General features: G+C 60.5%; 1 protein-coding gene across 9 annotated transcripts; it reads left to right on the top strand.

Annotated features, from left to right (window-relative positions):
* Positions 1 to 6,526: 6,526 nt before the first annotated feature.
* Positions 6,527 to 18,237, top strand: INPP5J (inositol polyphosphate-5-phosphatase J). Of its 9 annotated transcripts, none has more exons than XM_084867489.1 (14): positions 6,527 to 6,772; positions 7,018 to 7,215; positions 9,432 to 10,123; positions 10,463 to 10,579; positions 10,730 to 10,838; positions 11,068 to 11,184; positions 11,489 to 11,664; positions 12,072 to 12,183; positions 12,316 to 12,425; positions 12,542 to 12,725; positions 16,150 to 16,287; positions 16,433 to 16,510; positions 16,646 to 16,750; positions 17,448 to 18,237. In XM_084867489.1, the coding sequence occupies exons 2-14, from the start codon at positions 7,111 to 7,113 to the stop codon at positions 17,955 to 17,957; spliced, it is 2,553 nt and encodes an 850-aa protein (XP_084723615.1). In that variant the 5' UTR covers positions 6,527 to 6,772; positions 7,018 to 7,110; the 3' UTR covers positions 17,958 to 18,237. The 9 variants fall into 9 exon arrangements, with proteins under 9 accessions (XP_084723615.1, XP_084723612.1, XP_084723610.1 ...); XM_084867486.1 differs by having other exon boundaries at positions 8,901 to 10,123; XM_084867484.1 differs by having other exon boundaries at positions 8,883 to 10,123; positions 17,346 to 18,237.
* The last annotated feature ends 64 nt before the right edge of the window (positions 18,238 to 18,301 follow it).

Genomic DNA, 18,301 nt, shown 5'->3' with positions numbered 1-18,301 from the left:
CCCGCCCCCGCCCCTGGCTACGCCCCGCCAGAGACCACGCCCCCGGCCTGGGACCACGCCCCCAGCCCCGGTCCCCGCCCCAGGACCCGCACGCAGGGGTCCTCCGCTCGCTCCCGCGGGGGACCCGGTTCCCGAACGGCCCTCGGGCCTTTGCTTTTCCTCATCCTGAAAGCGGCCGCGCTCCCTCCCCCGACCCAGGGCTCGAACGCTCGGGCAGGATGCGGCCAGCCAGCACCACCGCCGCGCGCCTGCAGGGGGCGCGGGCGCGATGCGGACCGACAGGGGAGTTTCTAGGCAGACAGACACTGGATTGCAAAGAGGAGGAAACTGGAGCCTGGGGAATCCTGGCTTATGTTGTGTGTGTGTGTTTTTTAATCTCTCTGGATGAAATTCCAATTAGGGCTTCAATTCCTAAAGCACACATTGTGGCGATGGGAACATGACGTGCTCTGCAGGAGCTGCGGGGGGGAGAGGAAGGTTTTTGGAACAGTCCCTGGCGCGGTGCTAGTTTTCATCGTTCCGTTCCTCACCTCGTAAAAGGCCCACCAACGACTTCCTTTTGCAGGTTAGGAAGCGGTCTCCGACAAGCGTAAGCATGATTAAGTCGTGGGTCTGTCTGGGACTTGAACCTGAAATGCCCCTGGCCTCATCGCACCAAGCCAAAGACAACCAAATCCAGACACCACCTCCCCTCTTCCCGCCTAAGGCAGACACAGCAAATGGGTGCATCACGGAGCTTTCCCGCTGGATCCAGGCTGGGACTCAGAATTCTTCTCCGCATCAAACCACGGCTGCCTTACGGTTTTGCCTTTTCGGGCCCTAAGCATTTTTCGACTTTCTGGGCCCCTTTCTCCATGAAGAAATCATATTGAAAATTGGATTTGACGACTGCTGTGATAAAAAAGAATATAATCCAGGCTGGATTCATTTTTTTTTCTTCTGATTTTAAAATAAATTAAAAACTATAACATTTTTGCCCTGGCTGGGCAGTTCAGAGCATTCTCTCTGACCCAAAAGGCCGTGTGTGGGTTGGATTCCTGGTCAGGGCACATACCTAAGTTGCTGGTTCGATCCCCAGTTGGGGCACATACAGGAAGCAACTGCTTGATGTTTTTCTCTCACATCGATGTCTCTCTCTCTCTCTCTCTCCCCCCCCCTTCCTCTCTTAATATATATATAATAATATATATATTAAAAAACAACAACCATGTGTCCAACTGGTGTGGCTTTAGTGGCTGAGCTAAAGGAGGTCACAGTTCGATTGCCAATCAGGGCACATGTCTGGGCTTGATCCCCCAGGAGGGGATGTGCAGGAGGCAGCCAATCCATGATTCTCTCTCATCACTGATGTTTCCCTCCCTCTCTCTCTCTCTCCCTCTCTCTCTCTCTCTCTCTCTCTCTCTCTCTCTCTCTCTCTCTCTCTCTTCCTCTCTGAAAGCAATAAAACTATTTAAAGAAATAAAGACTTTAATGATCATTAAAAAAAGAAAAAATAATGGGCTCCCTCTACCCCCCCCCCCCGCCCCGCCCCAGCAAGAGCCTCAGAGTGGCTGAAGCCCAGGCCTCACGGAGCCTGCGGTTTTTCTGCTGGCAGAACCCAGCCTCAATGCCCTTTGGGCCACGTCGGTCGCTGGCCAGATGCCATCAAACCACTCTCATTGCATTATCCTGAATGCCGTGGCCTGCAGGGGCCACCGCCGGGGCCGCTGAGGGCTGACTAGCCAGCCCAGGGAACCAGTCACAGAGACACTGGGCACAACAGTACCGGGAACGTTCTGGCACCAGCAGCCACCGGAGGCCCACAATCTCCCAGAACAATCTCTGCTGGTAATCCATTCCCTTATGGGGCAGTGTGTAATCTAGGCCAGCAGCCTTCCTCCGAGGGAGCGGGGCTTAAGGGTTTAGTCTGTGACGAGGTCAGGCCCAGACCGGATCTGGCTCAGCAGCCCTTAGCCCGGGGCCAGGGTTAGAGCTGAATCGGGTGCAGGAGCCAGGGCACAGCTAGGGGTGGTTAGGCGTGGGGGGGTCTCACCCTCCAGGTTCGAGGCTCAGGCTGTGACGACACTCGGGGCTCAGCTGTTGACCGGGTTCCACGCACAGTCTGACGCTACGGGTCGGTGAGTGGCCGGAGCTGAGTGACCCCGGGTCAGAGCTCAGGTTATGGTGAGGATTCAGTCCATGGATTAGGGTCAGGGCTCAGTCTGTAAACAAGTTCAGGACTCGGTCTTCCACCGGTGGCAGGGTTACATTCATGACTAGACGTGGAAGTTCAGTCTAAACTTGGGGTCCATGTAATGTCAAGGGTTCATCTGGACCAGCTTTAGACTGTGACTCAGTCTTAGGCCAGGATCAGGCTCAATCTGGATCCAGAATCGAGGTCTCCATTTGGGATCAGGCTTAGCGAGGACTGTATCGGGCTCCGTACGTGACTGGAGACAGGGCTCAGCCTGAGACCACGGTCACAGCTCAGTCTAGAGCTGGGACAGAGAGGCTCCGTCTTGGCTCGGGACCAGGGCTCAGTTAACACCACCATTGGGGCTCACGTTGGATCTGGGGTCAGGGTGAGGGTCTAATCTGGCTTTATGCTCTGTTCTGAGCTCAAGTGGAAAAAAAAAATTAAAAATTTCTGAAAACAGCCAAAACCGGGTTGGCTCAGCGGTAGAGCGTCGGCCTGCGGACTGAAAGGTCTCAGGTTCGATTCTGGCCAAGGGCATGTACCTTGGTTGCGGGCACATCCCCAGTAGGGGGTGTGCAAGAGGCAGCTGGTTGATGTTTCTCTCTCATCGATGTTTCTAGCTCTCTATCTCTCTCCCTTCCTCTCTGTAAGAAAATCAATAAATATATATATTTTTTTAATTTTCTGAAAACATGGGATCCCGGGGCAGGTGGGCCTGCAAGAAAGAAGACCCCCTCATGCTGAAACCAGTTTAGCTCATTAGTGGATAGAGCGTTGGCCCGTGGACTGAAGGGTCCCAGGTTCGATTCCAGTCAAAGGGCATGTACCCTGGTTGCGGGCACATCCCCAGTGGGGGGTGTGCAGGAGTCAGCTGATCAGTGTTTCTCTCTCATCGATGTTTCTAACTCTCTATCCCTCTCCCTTCCTCTCTGTAAAAACATCAATTTAAAAAATTTTAAAAAAGAAGAAGAGCCCCCAGCTTGTCGGCAAGCTTCTGTCCCTGCAGGAGCCTCTCCTTGCCTGCGGAGCCGGCTGTCCTAGAGCCTTCTAACCTACATGGCTCTCTTGCCTGCGATCCCCTCGCACCAGAATAAAAATAGCCGCTCACTTCAGAGCAGCTGACAGCGGGTGCCAGGCTGCCTCAGAGGAGGGGGAGAGGCGGAGAGGGAGGAGGGACGCCTGAGCTCGGGGCCCCTGCTGTGTGACCTTGGGGGAGTCACGCCTCCTCCTGGAGTCTGTTTCCTGAGAGGCACGACGGGGAGGCAGAGATGTCCCCTACCCCGGGCGAAGGGACAGTGACATAACATGTGGCATTTGGCATCCGTGAGGAACCCTGGCGTGAAGGCTTGATTCCTTATGGATGCCCAGCGTGCTTCCTCCCCTTCCCCACCTTCCCCCAACGCCTGCAGAATCCTCTACCTCTCCTCGGCCACTGGGTGGCCTCCCGCTCCGGGTGGCCGGGATCAGGGTGACCAGGACGTAACAGGAAGGACATTATCCCTCCCAGGAGCCCTGGGAGGCAGCTAGGAGGGGAAGAGGAGGAGGAGGAGGGAGAGAGGAGGGTGTGTACACCTGCTGACGGTGTGTTTACCCAGCCGAAGGGCCATCATGGAGTATGTCCACATGTTGCATCCTTTCAGGGACAGAACCTTCCACCAGCCGTCCTTTCGCACCTGCCGCTCCCTCTGTTTGCCAGGGCACTTCTCTTCCATTTGGCAACATGGGCTCGCCTGCAAAGAAGGGGTTCAGGGCTCATCTCTGGGGAGGGGGGATGCGAGGGGAATTATCCACTATCTCCATGGGAGCCCCTTGCTCTGTCCCCTACTGGCTGTGTGGCCCCTAGGCCTCAGTTTCTTCCTCTGTCAAATGGGACCTTCTTTCCAACCTCCCAGGGTTCCTACGGAGAGGAACCAAGATCATCACCAACTGCCGGCCCTCTCCTTTCCTGTTCCCGACCCCAGCCGCCTGCAGGTCAGCACTAAAGAGTTTCCGGAAGGGGGAAGGGGGCCGGACACGCTGTACCCGGTGCCTCCGTGCACGCCCCGTCCCCTGGGGTGAGGGAAGGGAGGGAGCCAGCTCTGCGCAGCAGGGGGGCGGTTCTCCCTGGCAGCTGCCCCCGTCCTGCCGCCCTGAGCCCTGAAGCCTGTTATCAACCTCCTTAGTCATCACCCCAGCAGCTCAAATATAGCTCCTACCCTGCTCCCTTCTCGGCTGGGATCCGCCCCCCACCTTCTTCCCCGGCTGAAGCCAAGTCTGGGTCTCAGAGTCCCCGTCCCCCCGCCCCCCTCCAAGGATACAACGACCCTGGGCCTCAGTTTCCGCATCCACCAAATGGGCAGGTTGGAGAGGATACTGACGATGATACTGACGGTGAGAACTCCAGAACTTACTCGCTCGCACCAGGCTCTGTACTAAACACTCCAGGTGTGCTGTCTCATTGAATTTGCACAGCCACCCGGGAGGTGTCAGCTGTTTCACCTCCCTTACACCAATCAGAATCTAAGTGGACTTTGCCAAGTAAGCCGAGACCAGAAGCTCGGGGAGGGCACACCCCCGGGCTGCCCAGCGAGGGCACAGGAGCCCTCTGCACACTCGTTTGTATAACATTTGCCTGGATTCCACCAGGCACTGATGTCCCCACCCCCAGAGCTGAGCCTGAGGCTGGTTCCAGGGGACCTGGATTACATCAGAAGCCGAGTACTCCTGGGGGTGGGGAGGGGTGGTCAGGAGGGGAGTTGTGGGGGGCGGGGGGGGCGGGAGCAGGGAAGCCTGTTTTCTCATCAATAAAATAGGAGTCAGAGAATGTCAAGCTCACATTCTCCTTCCCTCCCTGGTGGCCTGCCCACCACTCCCATGTCTACTCTCACCTCCTTCCTCACCCGGACCCGCACCTTCACCTCCAACTCCATCACCACCTCTTCTTCCATCCACATAACACCCCTCTACCGCTTCTGGCCCATCTCCCCTCCACTTTTACCACCGCCCTCCTCCCTGTTACCACCACCCCTCCATTCTCCCACCTCCACTGCCACCACCATCTGTGCCTTCGTTATCACCTCCTCTAGTGCCATCACCATGTGCTCTGCTGCCTCCTCCATCGCCCTCCACCCTGCACATCCATCATCATCATCATCACGTCCATCATCATCTCCACCACGACCCTCAGCTACCCCATTACCACCATCACCGCCTCCACCATCACCACCGAAACACCTCTCTACCCCTCCCCGAGCCCTGAGGGGACTGGGTCTCCCCTTCTGTGAACTCCAGCCTCGCAGTGTTGCTGGCCCCCAGAAACATAGTCTAGACCCGGAGCCGGTCAAGCAGAGGTGGAAAGCCCCTCCAGGGACAGAAAGGCATCCGTTCACGTGACTTCCACGTGGGAAACCACATGGGCCTATGAGAACGCAGAAGCTCAAAGCTGACCATTTTCCTCCTAAACTGAGCAGGATCACGCCAAGCAATCCGGCCATTCTGGGGGGGGAGGGGGTTGGGGCTTCAGGGACTGCTTAGCACAGTGGTTCTCAACCTTTCTAATGCCGAGGCCCTTTCATACAGTTCCTCATGTGGTGGTGACCCCCAACCAAACGATTATTTTCATTGCTACTTCATCACTGTAATGTTGCTGCTGTTATGAATCGTAATGTAAATACCTGTGTTTTCCGATGTTTTGGGCTCTACGGCAGCGGTTCTTAACCTGTGGGTCGCCTAAGACCATCGGAAAACACAGATATTTACATTACGATTCATTAACAGTGGCACAATTACAGTGATAAAGTAGCAACGAAGATAATGTTATGGTTGGGGGTCACCACAACATGAGGAGCTGTACTAAAGGGTCGCGGCATTAGAAAGGCTGAGAACCACTGGCCTAGCAGATAAGAATGAGAATTGGAAGGAGGAAAGAGAGGGACCCTAGACATTCCGGAACTTTGTCACTCATTCCCTCTCCTCTTTCTTTCACGCGCCCGTTCATTCAACAGACACTTCCCTGGGCCTGTTGAACATCCAGTCCTGCGCTAGGTTCCGGCCGAAGGAGCTCCCAGGACCCTCCTGCCGGTCCATCCCCCACTGCTGGCTCTTCTATGCCCCGATTCCCTTCCTCCGGTACCCCAACTGCCTCGTACTGGTCTCGGGTCACTGAGGGCGCTCCCTTTCCTCATTGAAACCCAGGAGACCTCCTCAGCTTACGAGGTGACCTTGAACGAGTCTCCCTTCCAAACCACACCCACCGAGTCCAGGAGAAAGGAAAGCTGAGAGGTCCGGGGCTGGGATGGGCCAGGCTGTGGGTGGGGACGTCCCAGGGCTGGCGGCAGCGGCGGCGGAAGTGTCTGCAGGAGAGGAGGGGCCGAGCGGAGGCCGAGGTGGGGAAGGGCTCCAGCAGCTAGAGCCTGAGTGTCTGGCTCTGATGAGAAGGACAGGGCCTGGCAGGGGGCGGGCACCGAGGCCTGAAAATGGAGCAAGGGTGGGGGCCCAGGCAGGTCCTGAGCTGGCAGGACACCAGGAAGGTCACAGGATCAGGGTAGGGACTCAGGTGTCCCTGAGGCCCTGCAGAGGGTATTGACTTCGAGTGACTTGTCTCTACTTTACCCTCAGGTGTGTCCGTGCCCCTCCCTTAAGCAAGGGCCGGCCAGGCCTGCTGGTGGGGGAGTGGGAGGGGACAGACAGACAGCTTACTCCATGCCGCCCCAGATGGGACCCAGGCCAAGCCAATGGGCGCCCTTCCCCACACCCCCCATGAGGGTTCCAACTCCAGCAGTCCGCTGGAAGGGTCCCCAGAGGGTAGGCCACCTGGCCCTGGCCACCTCTAGGTCGGGATGCCTGTGCCTTTAAATTCTCAGCAGGTTGAAACGGCTGATGACATCACTGGTTCCCGGGAGCAGAGGAGCTGGAGCCGGAGCCTGTGGGAGCCCGGGCTGCCAGGGGCTGCAGACATGGAGGGCCACGGCGGCAGTGGCAGCAGGAGGCCAGGGACCCTGGCTGGCCTGGGCCCCCTGCCCATGCCCCACGGGGTTTTCCAAACTGGAGCACCCTCCAAGGTAAGACCCTTAGAGCCTAGCCTCTCCATTCCTGATCCCTGGTCCCACACCTTCCCACACACACACACACACACACACACACACACTGCACACACTGCAGGCACCCCGGTGCCCCCGGCTGAGGGGCTGGCACTCTCCTCTGTCTGTGGAGCAGGGGTGGGTGAGCAGGGCCACCCCGGGGCCTGAGGGGGCCGCGATGGGACATCCAGAGAGAAGCGGAGTTCGCTCTCTCCGGGAGCCCCCAGGAGAACGCTGGACCGGCGGGGTGAGGGGACCCCGCTGGGCTCCAGCTCTGCTGTGTGACCTTGGGCAAGTGGCTTGTTCTCTCTGAGCCAGTGCAAAACGGGGAGGCTTGTCCCTGAAGACGAACACGGGGACATCTGGGATGTCTGAGGAGTTGGTGATGGGGGCGGAGTGCTGGTTGCTGGTGGTGGTGGTGGTGGTGGTGGAGGGGGGATGCACAGCGGGATACCTGGAGCCGAGGAGGAGGGTGCCCACAGAGCCGAGTTTGGGGAGGGAGGTGGCGGCAGAGTTTCGGGTTCTCTGGACCGAGAAGGGCACGGGATGCGGGCAGACTGCATCTCTGGAGGCAGGCATGGGGCCACCCCGGGGCGAATGCAATTCTCCTGCCCTCGCTGGCAGAGGACAAGAGACAGATGGGGGAGAAAGAAAAAAAAAAAAAAAAAAGAGGTCCCTCCAGGGGCCTGGTGACCCCCATTCTACCTGCTGGACAGAAGGAGGCTGCTGACCGGTCCGCACGAGTGGGGGAGAGGAGGAAGCGGGGAAGAGGGCATAACCTGGGCACAGAGAGGGCGGACACCAGCACCAACGGAATGCTGGGCTTGCTCTGGGTGTCAGAATCACACTTGGCGAAGGGAGACCGCTCCGGAGGGCTCAAGCAGAATCCTAGCAAAGGTCGGGCTCATAAATGAAAAAAATGGGGGGAAAAAAAGAGACTAAGGTATTCCAGGAGCCAGGTGTGGCCAGGGACCCTTCCCCGAGCGCCTCTGTTTTACAGACGGGGAAACCGAGGCCCCGGGGGAGGAGGCGCTTGCCTGAGGTCACACAGAGCTGGGCCTGGGACAGGCATGGCCATTCTCAGCCGGGCTCTGGCTCCTGCACGGAGCTCTGGGGACGGGTGCGGAGGACAGGGAGGGCCGTGCCCGCGGTGTGGAGGGTGAGCTGGGGGGACCCGGGAACTGCGGAAGGAGGAAGGCATGGAGCAGGCTGGACCTAGGGCGTCCAGAGCGAGCAGATCGGGGGTGTCAGGTCAGAAGCTCTTGGCCACGGGGGCCACAGAGATGGCAGGGGATTTGCCCAGAAAAGCCGGCCCCAGTCCCCCCAACTCTCCAAGGAGTGGGTGCCAGCCAGGGAGTGGGTGACAGCCAGGAGGGTTCAGACTACCCTCTGCCTCATTGGAGTCAGGAGTCTTGGTTTGCCCGACTCCGAAAGAGGTGTTGAACTCGAGGGAGGGGACACGGTTCAGTGTTCTGTCTCTCCCCCCCCCCCCAAAGAGAAGCTGATTTGCGGCAGGATGGATTGAGGTAAGACAGGAGGAAAAGATGTACCTTCCTTAGCTAGATGGAGTCTCCTGGGGTCTCACAGGGAGGTCGGGGCCCAAGCCGCTGGTGAGGGTTACCCTGTGCCTTTAACTTGTCCTCTGCAAGGTGGACTCCCGTTTTCAGCTCCCGGCCAAGGAGAAGGCGGCCCCGGTGCCCCTGCAGCCAAGGCTGGCACTGGCACCTCTGGGGCCCTGTGAGGCTGTGCCACCTTCCTCAGAGGGGCTGAGGCCGGCTCCAGCATCTCCTCTACCTCTCCTGGCTCCGCGGCCGGCCCCGGGAGGGCAGAAAGCAGCCCTCGCCTGCCACAGCGCCAGCCCGGCTCCGGCGTCCGTGGGCCAGTTGGTGGTGTCTGCGGCGGCTGCTGTGCCGAAGCCTCTTCCAGCACCACCAGGCTCCATCCTGGCTCCCACATCCCCGGGGCCACTGGGGGTGTCTGTCCCAGACGCGCCCAGGCTGCCACCAGCCCCCCCGGGGCCCAGGCTGGCTCCCGTGCCCGGGGACCAGAGGCAGACGGCCCCTGCCTCCGTGAGACCCAAGCCAGCGCTGGCCGCCTCCGGCCTGAGCCTGAGCCTGGCCCTGGCACCGGAGGAGCCGCACCCACAGCCCCCCTCCCCGTCTTCCCCGATGCCCAGTCCAATTCTGTCGCCCTCTCAGGACCAGGCCCCGGCTCCAGCATCCATGGCACCAGCCCCGGCCTCTGTGGGACCGACACCAGCTAAGCAGAGGGATGCCCCCGCCCCTAGGTCTCTCCCCCCGTCCAAAGGGCATCTGCAGCCATCAGCTCAGGTGTCCAGTCCTGCTGCCGTCTCCCCGCCTTTGATTCAATCTCCCCCAGACCCCCGGCTCTCCCCCTCCTTCCGGGCCAGGCCCGAGGCCCCCCGCAGCAGCCCCGAGGATCCGGTCCCGCCCCGGCCAGCCCAGACGCTGCCCCTGGATGTGGGCCAGGGCCCCCCCGAACCTGGCACCCGCTCCCCAGGACTGCTGTCCCCCACCTTCCGGCCGGGGGCCCCCTCAGCTCAGACTGTGCCCCCGCCTCTGCCCAAGCCGCCCCGCTCTCCCAGCCGCTCCCCCAGCCGCTCCCCCAACCGCTCCCCCTGTGTGCCCCCAGCCTCTGAGAAGGCCCTCCCCAGGCCTGGCACCCAGGGCGCAGGGCCTGGCACGCAGGGTGCAGGGCCTGGCGGGCGCCTGAGCCCCAGCTTTCAGCCCCGAGAAGTGCCAGCCCCGGGCACCACCTCCTCGTCGACACCCGCCTCCTTGTCTATACCCACCTCCTCGCCGACACCCACCTCCTCGCCCTCCTCCTCTTGGTCAGCTCAGCCCACCTGCAAGAACGACCCCGGCTTCTGGTGAGGGGGCTGCTCCCAAGGAGGATGGTGGGGGCTTGAGCCCCGGTGTACCGCCCCTGGGGAGGTCTTCGGGGTGCTGGGCCCTCTTGGGGACACCCGGGAGACAGCATGCCCTCCTAAGGGACTCGCCCGCCCTTATTTCAATCCAGTTCCCCTGGGGGAGCCTGGAGGGAGGGGTACGGGCCCACTGAGGGTCCCCCTGAGGGCTTCCACCCACACTTGCCTCAGTTTCCCTCTCCAGAAAGAGAGAGCTCTGTGGGAGGGAGATTGGAGATGAGAGAGTGGTGCCCAGCAGTGACCCCTCCTCCTCTGGCACCCTCACCCGCCCCCCCCCTCCAGGATCACTGTGGTCACGTGGAATGTGGGCACCGCCATGCCCCCCGACGACGTCACATCTCTCCTCCACCTGGGCGGCGGCAGCGACGACAGCGACAGGACAGACATGATCGCCATAGGGTGAGGGGGCGGGGGGAGGGGGGAACCCTCTCTCCCCAGCCGCCTCTGGTGCCCCTTCTCCCCAAAACCCTCACCCATGGGAGGGGCTTCTAGGGCGTCCTTCCACCCTCCGCCCTCCGGCTCACCTCCCCGCCCCGCCCCGCCCCCCAGGCTGCAGGAGGTGAACTCCATGATCAACAAGAGGCTCAAGGACGCGCTCTTCACAGACCAGTGGAGCGAGCTGTTCATGGACGCGCTGGCGCCTTTCAACTTCGTGCTGGTAACGCCCCCCGGGCCCTCGGGATGGGCAGAGAGAGACCCCTGGGAGCCGGCCCGATGGGGCTGTGCAAAGGGAGGACGGAAGAGGAGGAGCAGACCTTAAGGGCGGGCCAGGGCCAGGGCCAAGGCCAGGGACAAAGCCAGGGCCAGGGCCAGGGCCAGGGCCAGGGCGGGGACGCAGGGGTCCAGCCCCGTCCGTCCCGGGGCCAAGCCGCCGCCCCTCCCCGCAGGTGAGCACGGTGCGGATGCAGGGCGTCATCCTGCTGCTGTTCGCCAAGTACTTCCACCTGCCCTTCCTGCGGGACGTGCAGACCGACTGCACGCGCACCGGCCTGGGCGGCTACTGGGTGAGCGCACGGGGCCCTGCGGGGCCCTCGGAGGAGTCCCCGGGGGTCCCCCTGCACGGTCCAGGGCTCCTCCCCTCGCTCCCCCGCCCCGCCCACCACCTCAGCCCATTCCCCAGACCCCGCCCCCTGGTGGTCCCGGCAGGTGGGGGGGGGGGGTCCCAGGGCCCCGCCCCTTTTGCTGGAACCCGCCCCTCTCCCAGCCTCCTCCTCCGCGGGGCTGGCGGTCCCCCTCCCGGGGGCATCCCGCCCGGCGCCCCGCCTCCGGCCCGGACCCCAGCCGTGACCTGCCCTGCTGCCTCCCCAGGGCAACAAGGGCGGCGTGAGCGTGCGCCTGGCGGCCTTCGGGCACATGCTCTGCTTCCTCAACTGCCACCTGCCCGCGCACATGGACAAGGCGGAGCAGCGCAAGGACACCTTCCAGACCATCCTGAGCCTCCAGCAGTTCCCGGGGCCCGGCGCGCAGGGCATCCTGGACCACGAGTATGGGGGCTGGGGTCGAAGGGGAAGAGGGGACCCCCAATGGGCCGGGAGGAGCTGGATACTGTCCTGGGCGGCCTGGAGGGGAAGGCGGGGCGGATGGAGGTGGGCCACCACCGCCTAGGAACCCGAATGCCTGGGTGAGTTTGATGGGTGGGACCCGAGCCTGCAGGGCGGCGCTTGGCTGAGGGGCAGCGCCTTCCTGAGGGTCTGAACCCCGCTTTCCCGGTGCACCGCTCACGGCTGCTCCGGGTGGGCTGGGGGCTCTGCGGTCCCCCGGCCACTTCGTCATCGCTGGGGGCATCCAGCCTTGTCCAGGGTTGGTTGGATGGGGCGGGGAAGGATCTGGATCGGGCTCTTCTTCCACCCTATGGACCCCCCTGACTTCCATCCCCCCACCCCCTCAACAGCCTTGTGTTCTGGTTCGGGGACCTCAACTTCCGCATCGAGAGCTATGACCCGCACTTCGTCAAGTTCGCCATCGACAACAACCAGCTCCAGAAGCTCTGGGAGAAGGACCAGGTGGGGATCCCAGCCTGCACCCCCACCCACACCCCCTAGCACCCCGCCTGGGCTGGACCTCCTGGCCCTCACCCGCCCTGCCCTGCCCTGCCCACGCTGTGGCCCAGTTTCTTCCCTTCTGGCCCCTCGCAGCTCAACATGGCCAAGGACACCTGGCCCATCCTCAAGGGCTTCCAGGAGGGGCCGCTCAACTTTGCCCCCACCTTCAAGTTCGACGTGGGGACTAACAAATACGATACCAGGTGAGCTCGGCTCTGGGGTGGGGGCTTTGGGCTGAGGTCTTCCTAGATTAAGGAAGACAGGGAAGAGGGGTGGAGGCAAGGCTGAGGGCTGTGCCTGGACCCCCTGCCCACCGCAGCGCCAAAAAGCGGAAGCCAGCCTGGACAGACCGCATCCTGTGGAAGGTCAAGGTTCCAGGTGGCGGTCGAAGCCCCTCGGGACAGCAGAGCCACTGGCTCCAGGTGACCCAGCACAGCTACCGAAGCCACATGGAGTACACCGTCAGCGACCACAAGCCGGTGGCCGCCCAGTTCGTCCTGCACGTGAGTCCCGGCCCCACCCTCTTCGCAGGAGGTCCCCACGCCCAGCTCAGCGTCCCACAGCCTGCCCCTCGAACCCGCCCTTGGCGGTCCCCGTGTGTTGGAGCGGAGAGGGAGTGGGTTTTGATCTCCGTTTTCATATGAGGACACTGAGGCTCAGAGACACAGCATCACCTGCCCAGGGTCACACAGCTGGGAAAGGGGAACCTTAGGAATTGAACCCAGGTGAGCCTGGTGTCAGAGCCCAGGCCTTTTCCACTCATCTCTCTCTCTCTCTCTCTCTCTCTCTCTCTCTCTCTCTATATATATATATATATATATATATATATATATATTTTATTGATTTTTTACAAAGAGGAAGGGAGAGGGATAGACATAGAGAGAGAGCTAGAAACATTGATGAGAGAGAAACACTGATCCGCCAACTCCTGCACACCCCATACCGGGGATGTGCCCGCAACCAAGGTACATGCCCTCAACCGGAATCGAACCTGGGACCCTTCAGTCCGCAGGTCGACGCTCTATCCACTGAGCCAAACCGGTTTTGGCTCCACTCATCTCTTAACTCCCTTCCTTCTTCCAAGAAAGGTTTAGGCCCGTGGTCAGCAAACTGCCACTCGCCAGCCACATGGGGCTCTTTGGCCCCTGGAGTGTGGCTCTTCCACAAAATACCACGCCCTGGGCGAGTCTGTTTTGATGAAATGGCGTTAGAAGAAGTTGAAGTTTAAAAAGCTTGATTCTCAAAAGAAATTTCAATTGTTGTCCTGTTGATACTTAGCTCTGTTGACTAATGAGTTTGCCGAGGGCAACTTATGTTAAAATTCAAATATATAAGGCCAGCAAACTCAAAATGTTATTTATATTTATTTTATTTTTAATCCTCACCCAAGGACTGGCTAGGGCTATTTTTTTTTTTTTTTTAATGAATCATCATGACATTTGGCATTATTACATGCCAGGCATAATAACAGTAAGGTAGCCAAAACCAGTTTGGCTCAGTGAATAGAGCGTCGGTCTGCAGACTGAAAGGTCCCAGGTTCAATTCTGGTCAAGGGCATGTGCATTGGTTGCGGGCACATCCCCGGTGGTGGGGGGGCGGGGTGCAGGAGGCAGCTAGTCGATGTTTCTCTCTCATCGATGTTTCTAGCTCTCTATCCCTCTCCTTTCCTCTCTGTGAAAAATCAATAAAATATATTTAAAACAAAACAAAAGAGTAAGCCAAAACCGGTTTGGCTCAGTGGTAGAGCGTCGACCTGCGGACTGAAGGGTCCCAGGTTCGATTCCGGTCAGGGGCATGTACATTGGTTGCGGGCACATCCCCAGTTGGGGGTGTGCAGGAGGCAGCTGGTCGATGTTTCTCTCTCATCAATGTTTCTGGCTCTCTATCTCTCTCCCTTCCTCTCTGTAAAAAAAATCAATGAAATATATTTTAAAAAAACAAAACAAAAAAACAACAACAAAACAGTAAGGTAGTTATGGGAAGAGGGAGTAGAGATATTAAAAAACACAAAGCTGAACTCTTAACTAGTTACTATAATGGAGCATTGTGTGTAGGGCTGAGGCCCTCGTTGCCAGCGCAGAAAGAGGAAATGCAAGAATGTCAGAACTGGACCCGGAGACTGTAACCCAACCGGATGTGGAAACAGAAGCCCCGAGCGGGGTAGGCATGTGCCCCGGGTCCCACGCAGGCCCCGTGGCAGCGCAGGGCAGATTCCACCCTCCCGGCCCTGAAACCCAACGCGAGGCTCTCCGATCTCTCTCTCGATCTGATCGGGGGGAGCCGCGGGCCAGAGAATGTTTTCCTTGATAACGCGGTCACATGGTCGGTCAGCGGGACTCGGGCCAACATTCGCAGCTGGGAGGGACAATCTGCCTGTGTCTGGCCTCCCGTGACCTTCGGCAAAGGGCTGAGGTGTGAGGTGTGACCCTCACCGCGAGAACCACTCCTTTTGGGTGTTCTCCCCTGACCCTCCCTCCCCAGCCGGACTCTGTCCCCCGTAAAACACGGCCTGCTGAGCCCGGCGTGGGGCGCCTGGCACAGGCCCTCCCTTCGAATGCCTTCGTGGGCCCGGAAATGTCCGAATTCCCCTCCCAGTTTCCTTACCAGGAACACGGAGGCTCAGAAGACCGGAGTCTCTTACCCAAAGAGCAACACGATCAGAATGAGGGGTGGGGAGGGGGCTGGGGGGGGAGCAGAAGTTTTGACCATTGGAGGCCGTTCCCAAGAGCCCAACCTGGCAGCCCGATTTGGCGACGTGGAGCCCAGGGGGGCACGAGAGGATGTGATGTCTGTTTTTTCTGGAACCGTTTGGCTAAGACGCGGCGGGAGGGAAACCTGAAACCAGATCAACAGGAAGCAGACAAAAGACTGAGGCTGGCACCGCTCGAGTCCCCCTCTGAGGGACAGAGGAGGGGCCGCTGCCCTGGCCACCTGCCACCCAGCCAGCCCCACCCAGGCGGGAGGGTGGCCCTGGGAGGAGGGTGCTCACGGCTACACATTGTCTTCATGGCCCGGTCCTGTACGGAAGGAAAAGCAGGGCGTTGGGTTGGCCGGGGGCTTCCGTGCGGTCACAGAGCAGGTGAGTAAGTAGCAGAGCCTAGAAGCGACCTGAGGCCTCCAGCCCTTCACCCAGGGCTTCTCTGGCCCACTCAGGGGTGCTCGGCCTCCCCCCCCCAATATCCAGCACACCGTGTCTCCCTTACCAGCATCCACGCGTGTGGGACGCTGTGTTCTGGGAAGTGTACACGCGACGCTCCGCAAACAGTGTCTCGTTCGATCTGCCCACCAGCTCCAAGAGTTTAATAAGATCATCCAGGTTTATAGACAGAAGCCCTGGCATTCGGAGAGGTTGAAAAACTCACCAAGCCCTGGCCCGTGTGGCTCAGTGGATAGAGCGTCAGCCTGCGGACTGAAGGGGGTCCCAGGTTTGATTCTGCCCGGGTTGCGGGCTCGATGCCCAGTAGGGAGAGTGCAGGAGGCAGCCGATCCATGATTCTCTCTCCTCATGGATGTTTCTATCTCTCTCTCTTCCCCCTCTCCCTTCTTCTCTGAAATCAGTGAAAATATATTTTAAAAAGGAAAAAAAAAAACAAACTCCCCACGGGCCCTGCAGCCTGTCAGTGACAGCCAGGGGCCAAACCCACGGTCTCCGAACTTCGAAGCTGTGTTCTCAGTCACCCCTTAGGGCGGCTCTGAGCAGAGAGAGCTCTGGGCTGGGAGGCAGGAAGCCTAGCGTTCATCCTAGGCCTGCTCTTGCCTCAGTTTCCCCGTCTCCGCCGTAGCTTCAAAGGCCCTTATCTCAGCCTGTGTGTGTGTGTGTGTGTGTGTGTGTGTGTGTGTGTGCTGGCTCAGGCCCCAGGGTGCCTGGAACTGCCGGAGGGTCTCCGCTGATGTTGCCCCCGCGCCCCCTCCCCCCCCCCGGGGCAGTTTGCCTTCAGGGACGACCTGCCGCTGGTGCGGCTGGAGGTGGCGGAGGAGTGGGTGCGGCCGGAGCAGGCCGTGGTGCGGTACCGCGTGGAAACGGTGTTCGCCCGCAGCTCCTGGGACTGGATCGGCTTGTACCGGGTGAGGAGGGAGGGCGGGCGAGGTGGGCGGCGGCGTGGGGGGAAGGGAGGCCCCGCAGGAGAGCCCCTTGGGGGGGTGCCCAGGTGGGATCATGGCTTTCCCAGAGTTTGCTGCCCCGGTTCCTGTGTCCCCCTCGCCCCCTCAGGTGGGTTTCCGCCACTGCAAGGACTACGTGGCCTACGTCTGGGCCAAACACGAGGATGTGGACAGGAACAACTACCAGGTGCTCAGGGGAGCGGGGGGAGGGGGGTGTCCCCACGGCCTTTGGGCGGGGAGGGGGGCGGAGCAGGGGGCGCAGGGGGCGGGGCTGTGGCTACCTCTCTGACCCCGACCTGGGCTTATGCCCGGGGCCCACCAGGTGACATTCAGTGAGGAGTCGCTGCCCAAGGGCCACGGAGACTTCATCCTGGGCTATTACAGCCACACCCTCAGCATCCTCATCGGCGTGACGGAGCCCTTCCAGGTGAGGACCCAGACTGCAGGGCCGGGGGCGTCAAAGTTCAAATGCCACGGCCTCTGTTTTTTATTTTTTTATTATTTTTTTATTTTAAAATATATTTTATTGATTTTTTACAGAGAGGGAGGGAGAGGGATAGAGAGCTAGAAACGTCGATGAGAGAGAACCATCGACCAGCTGCCTCCTGCACGCCCTTCACTGGGGATGTGCCCGCAACCAAGGTGCATGCCCTTGACTGGAATCGAACCCGGGACCGTTCAGTCCGCAGGCCGACGCTCTATCCACTGAGCCAAACCGGTTTAAAAATATATATATATATATATATATATATATATATATATATATATATATATATTTTATTGATTTCAGAGAGGAAGGGAGAGGGAGAGAGAGATAGATAGAGACATCAATGACGAGAGAGAATCATGGATCAGCTGCTTCCTGCATGCCTCCTACTGGGGATGGAGCCCACACCTGGGGCCTGTGCCCTTGATTGGAATCGAAACTGGGACTCTTCAGTCCGCAGGCCGACGCTCTATTCACTGAGCCACACCGGCTAGGGCACGGCCTCTACATTCTGTTCTGAGGCCCCTGCACATAGCCTGACCTCCCCGGGTATAATGAGGAGAAGCTGGGGGTTGGTGAGGAGACGTCGGTGGCCGGTTGGGGATCCGGCCACTCCAGCCACCCGCCTCCCCGCCAGATCTCGCTGCCTGCCTCGGAGTCGGCCAGCAGCAGCTCCCACAGCTCAGGGACCAGCTCGGAGGAGGAGGACGACAGCACCCTGGAGCTGCTCGCACCCAAGTCCCGAAGCCCCAGCCCTGGCAAGTCCAAGCGGCACCGGAGCCGCAGCCCGGGCCTGGCCCGCTTCCAGGGCCTGGCCCTCCGGCCCTCCTCCTGCGAACGCCGGGGCACCAGCCGCAGCCCCTCGCCCCAGAGCCGCCGCCTGCCCTGCGTGGCCCCCAGCAGGGGCAGCAGCGACGGAGGCACGCAGGGCTGCGGCGAGGAGGGCCTCTCTGGGCTGCCCGGTCCCTGGACCCTCCCCCCACCTGTGCCTCGAAGCCTGGGCCTGCTGCCCGCCTTGCGCCTGGAGACTGTAGACCCTGGAGGCGGTGGCCCCTGGGAGCCTGACCAGGAGGCCCCGACCCCCGACAGCCTGTCTCCCAGCCCTCAGGGCCGGCAGAAGTTGGAGGAAGGGGGCCTGGGGCCCTGAAGCTGGGGGGAGGGGTGCGGTGGGCAGGCGGGTACAGGTGGCTCCCGCTCGGATGCAGCCTGTAAACCCACCTGCCTCCCTCCTGCTGCTGCTGCTCCAGCTTCCTCCGCACCTGACGCTCGGTCCCCGCCGGGGATGGCCAACGCGGGAGGGGGGGTCCCCTCACCCTCAGTCCTGACGCCTCAACTGTGACAATCAGCAGAGCCCGGCCTAGGCCCCCATCTGGGATGGAAGAAGGGCAATCCTAGAGCTCATTGAATAGGAATTAAATTCTCCAGCCGCTGCGGACGCCTTTGTAACTTGTTAGCAGTCTGGGGGCGGGGGGCAGGGGGAGTCAGAGAAAG

The sequence above is a fragment of the Pipistrellus hanaki genome (assembly GCF_964339955.1).
Source record: "Pipistrellus hanaki genome assembly, chromosome: 19".
NCBI lineage: Eukaryota > Metazoa > Chordata > Mammalia > Chiroptera > Vespertilionidae > Pipistrellus > Pipistrellus hanaki.
The sequence above is the reverse complement of the archived record's forward strand: the minus strand, read 5'-3'. Positions and strand labels throughout refer to the sequence as shown.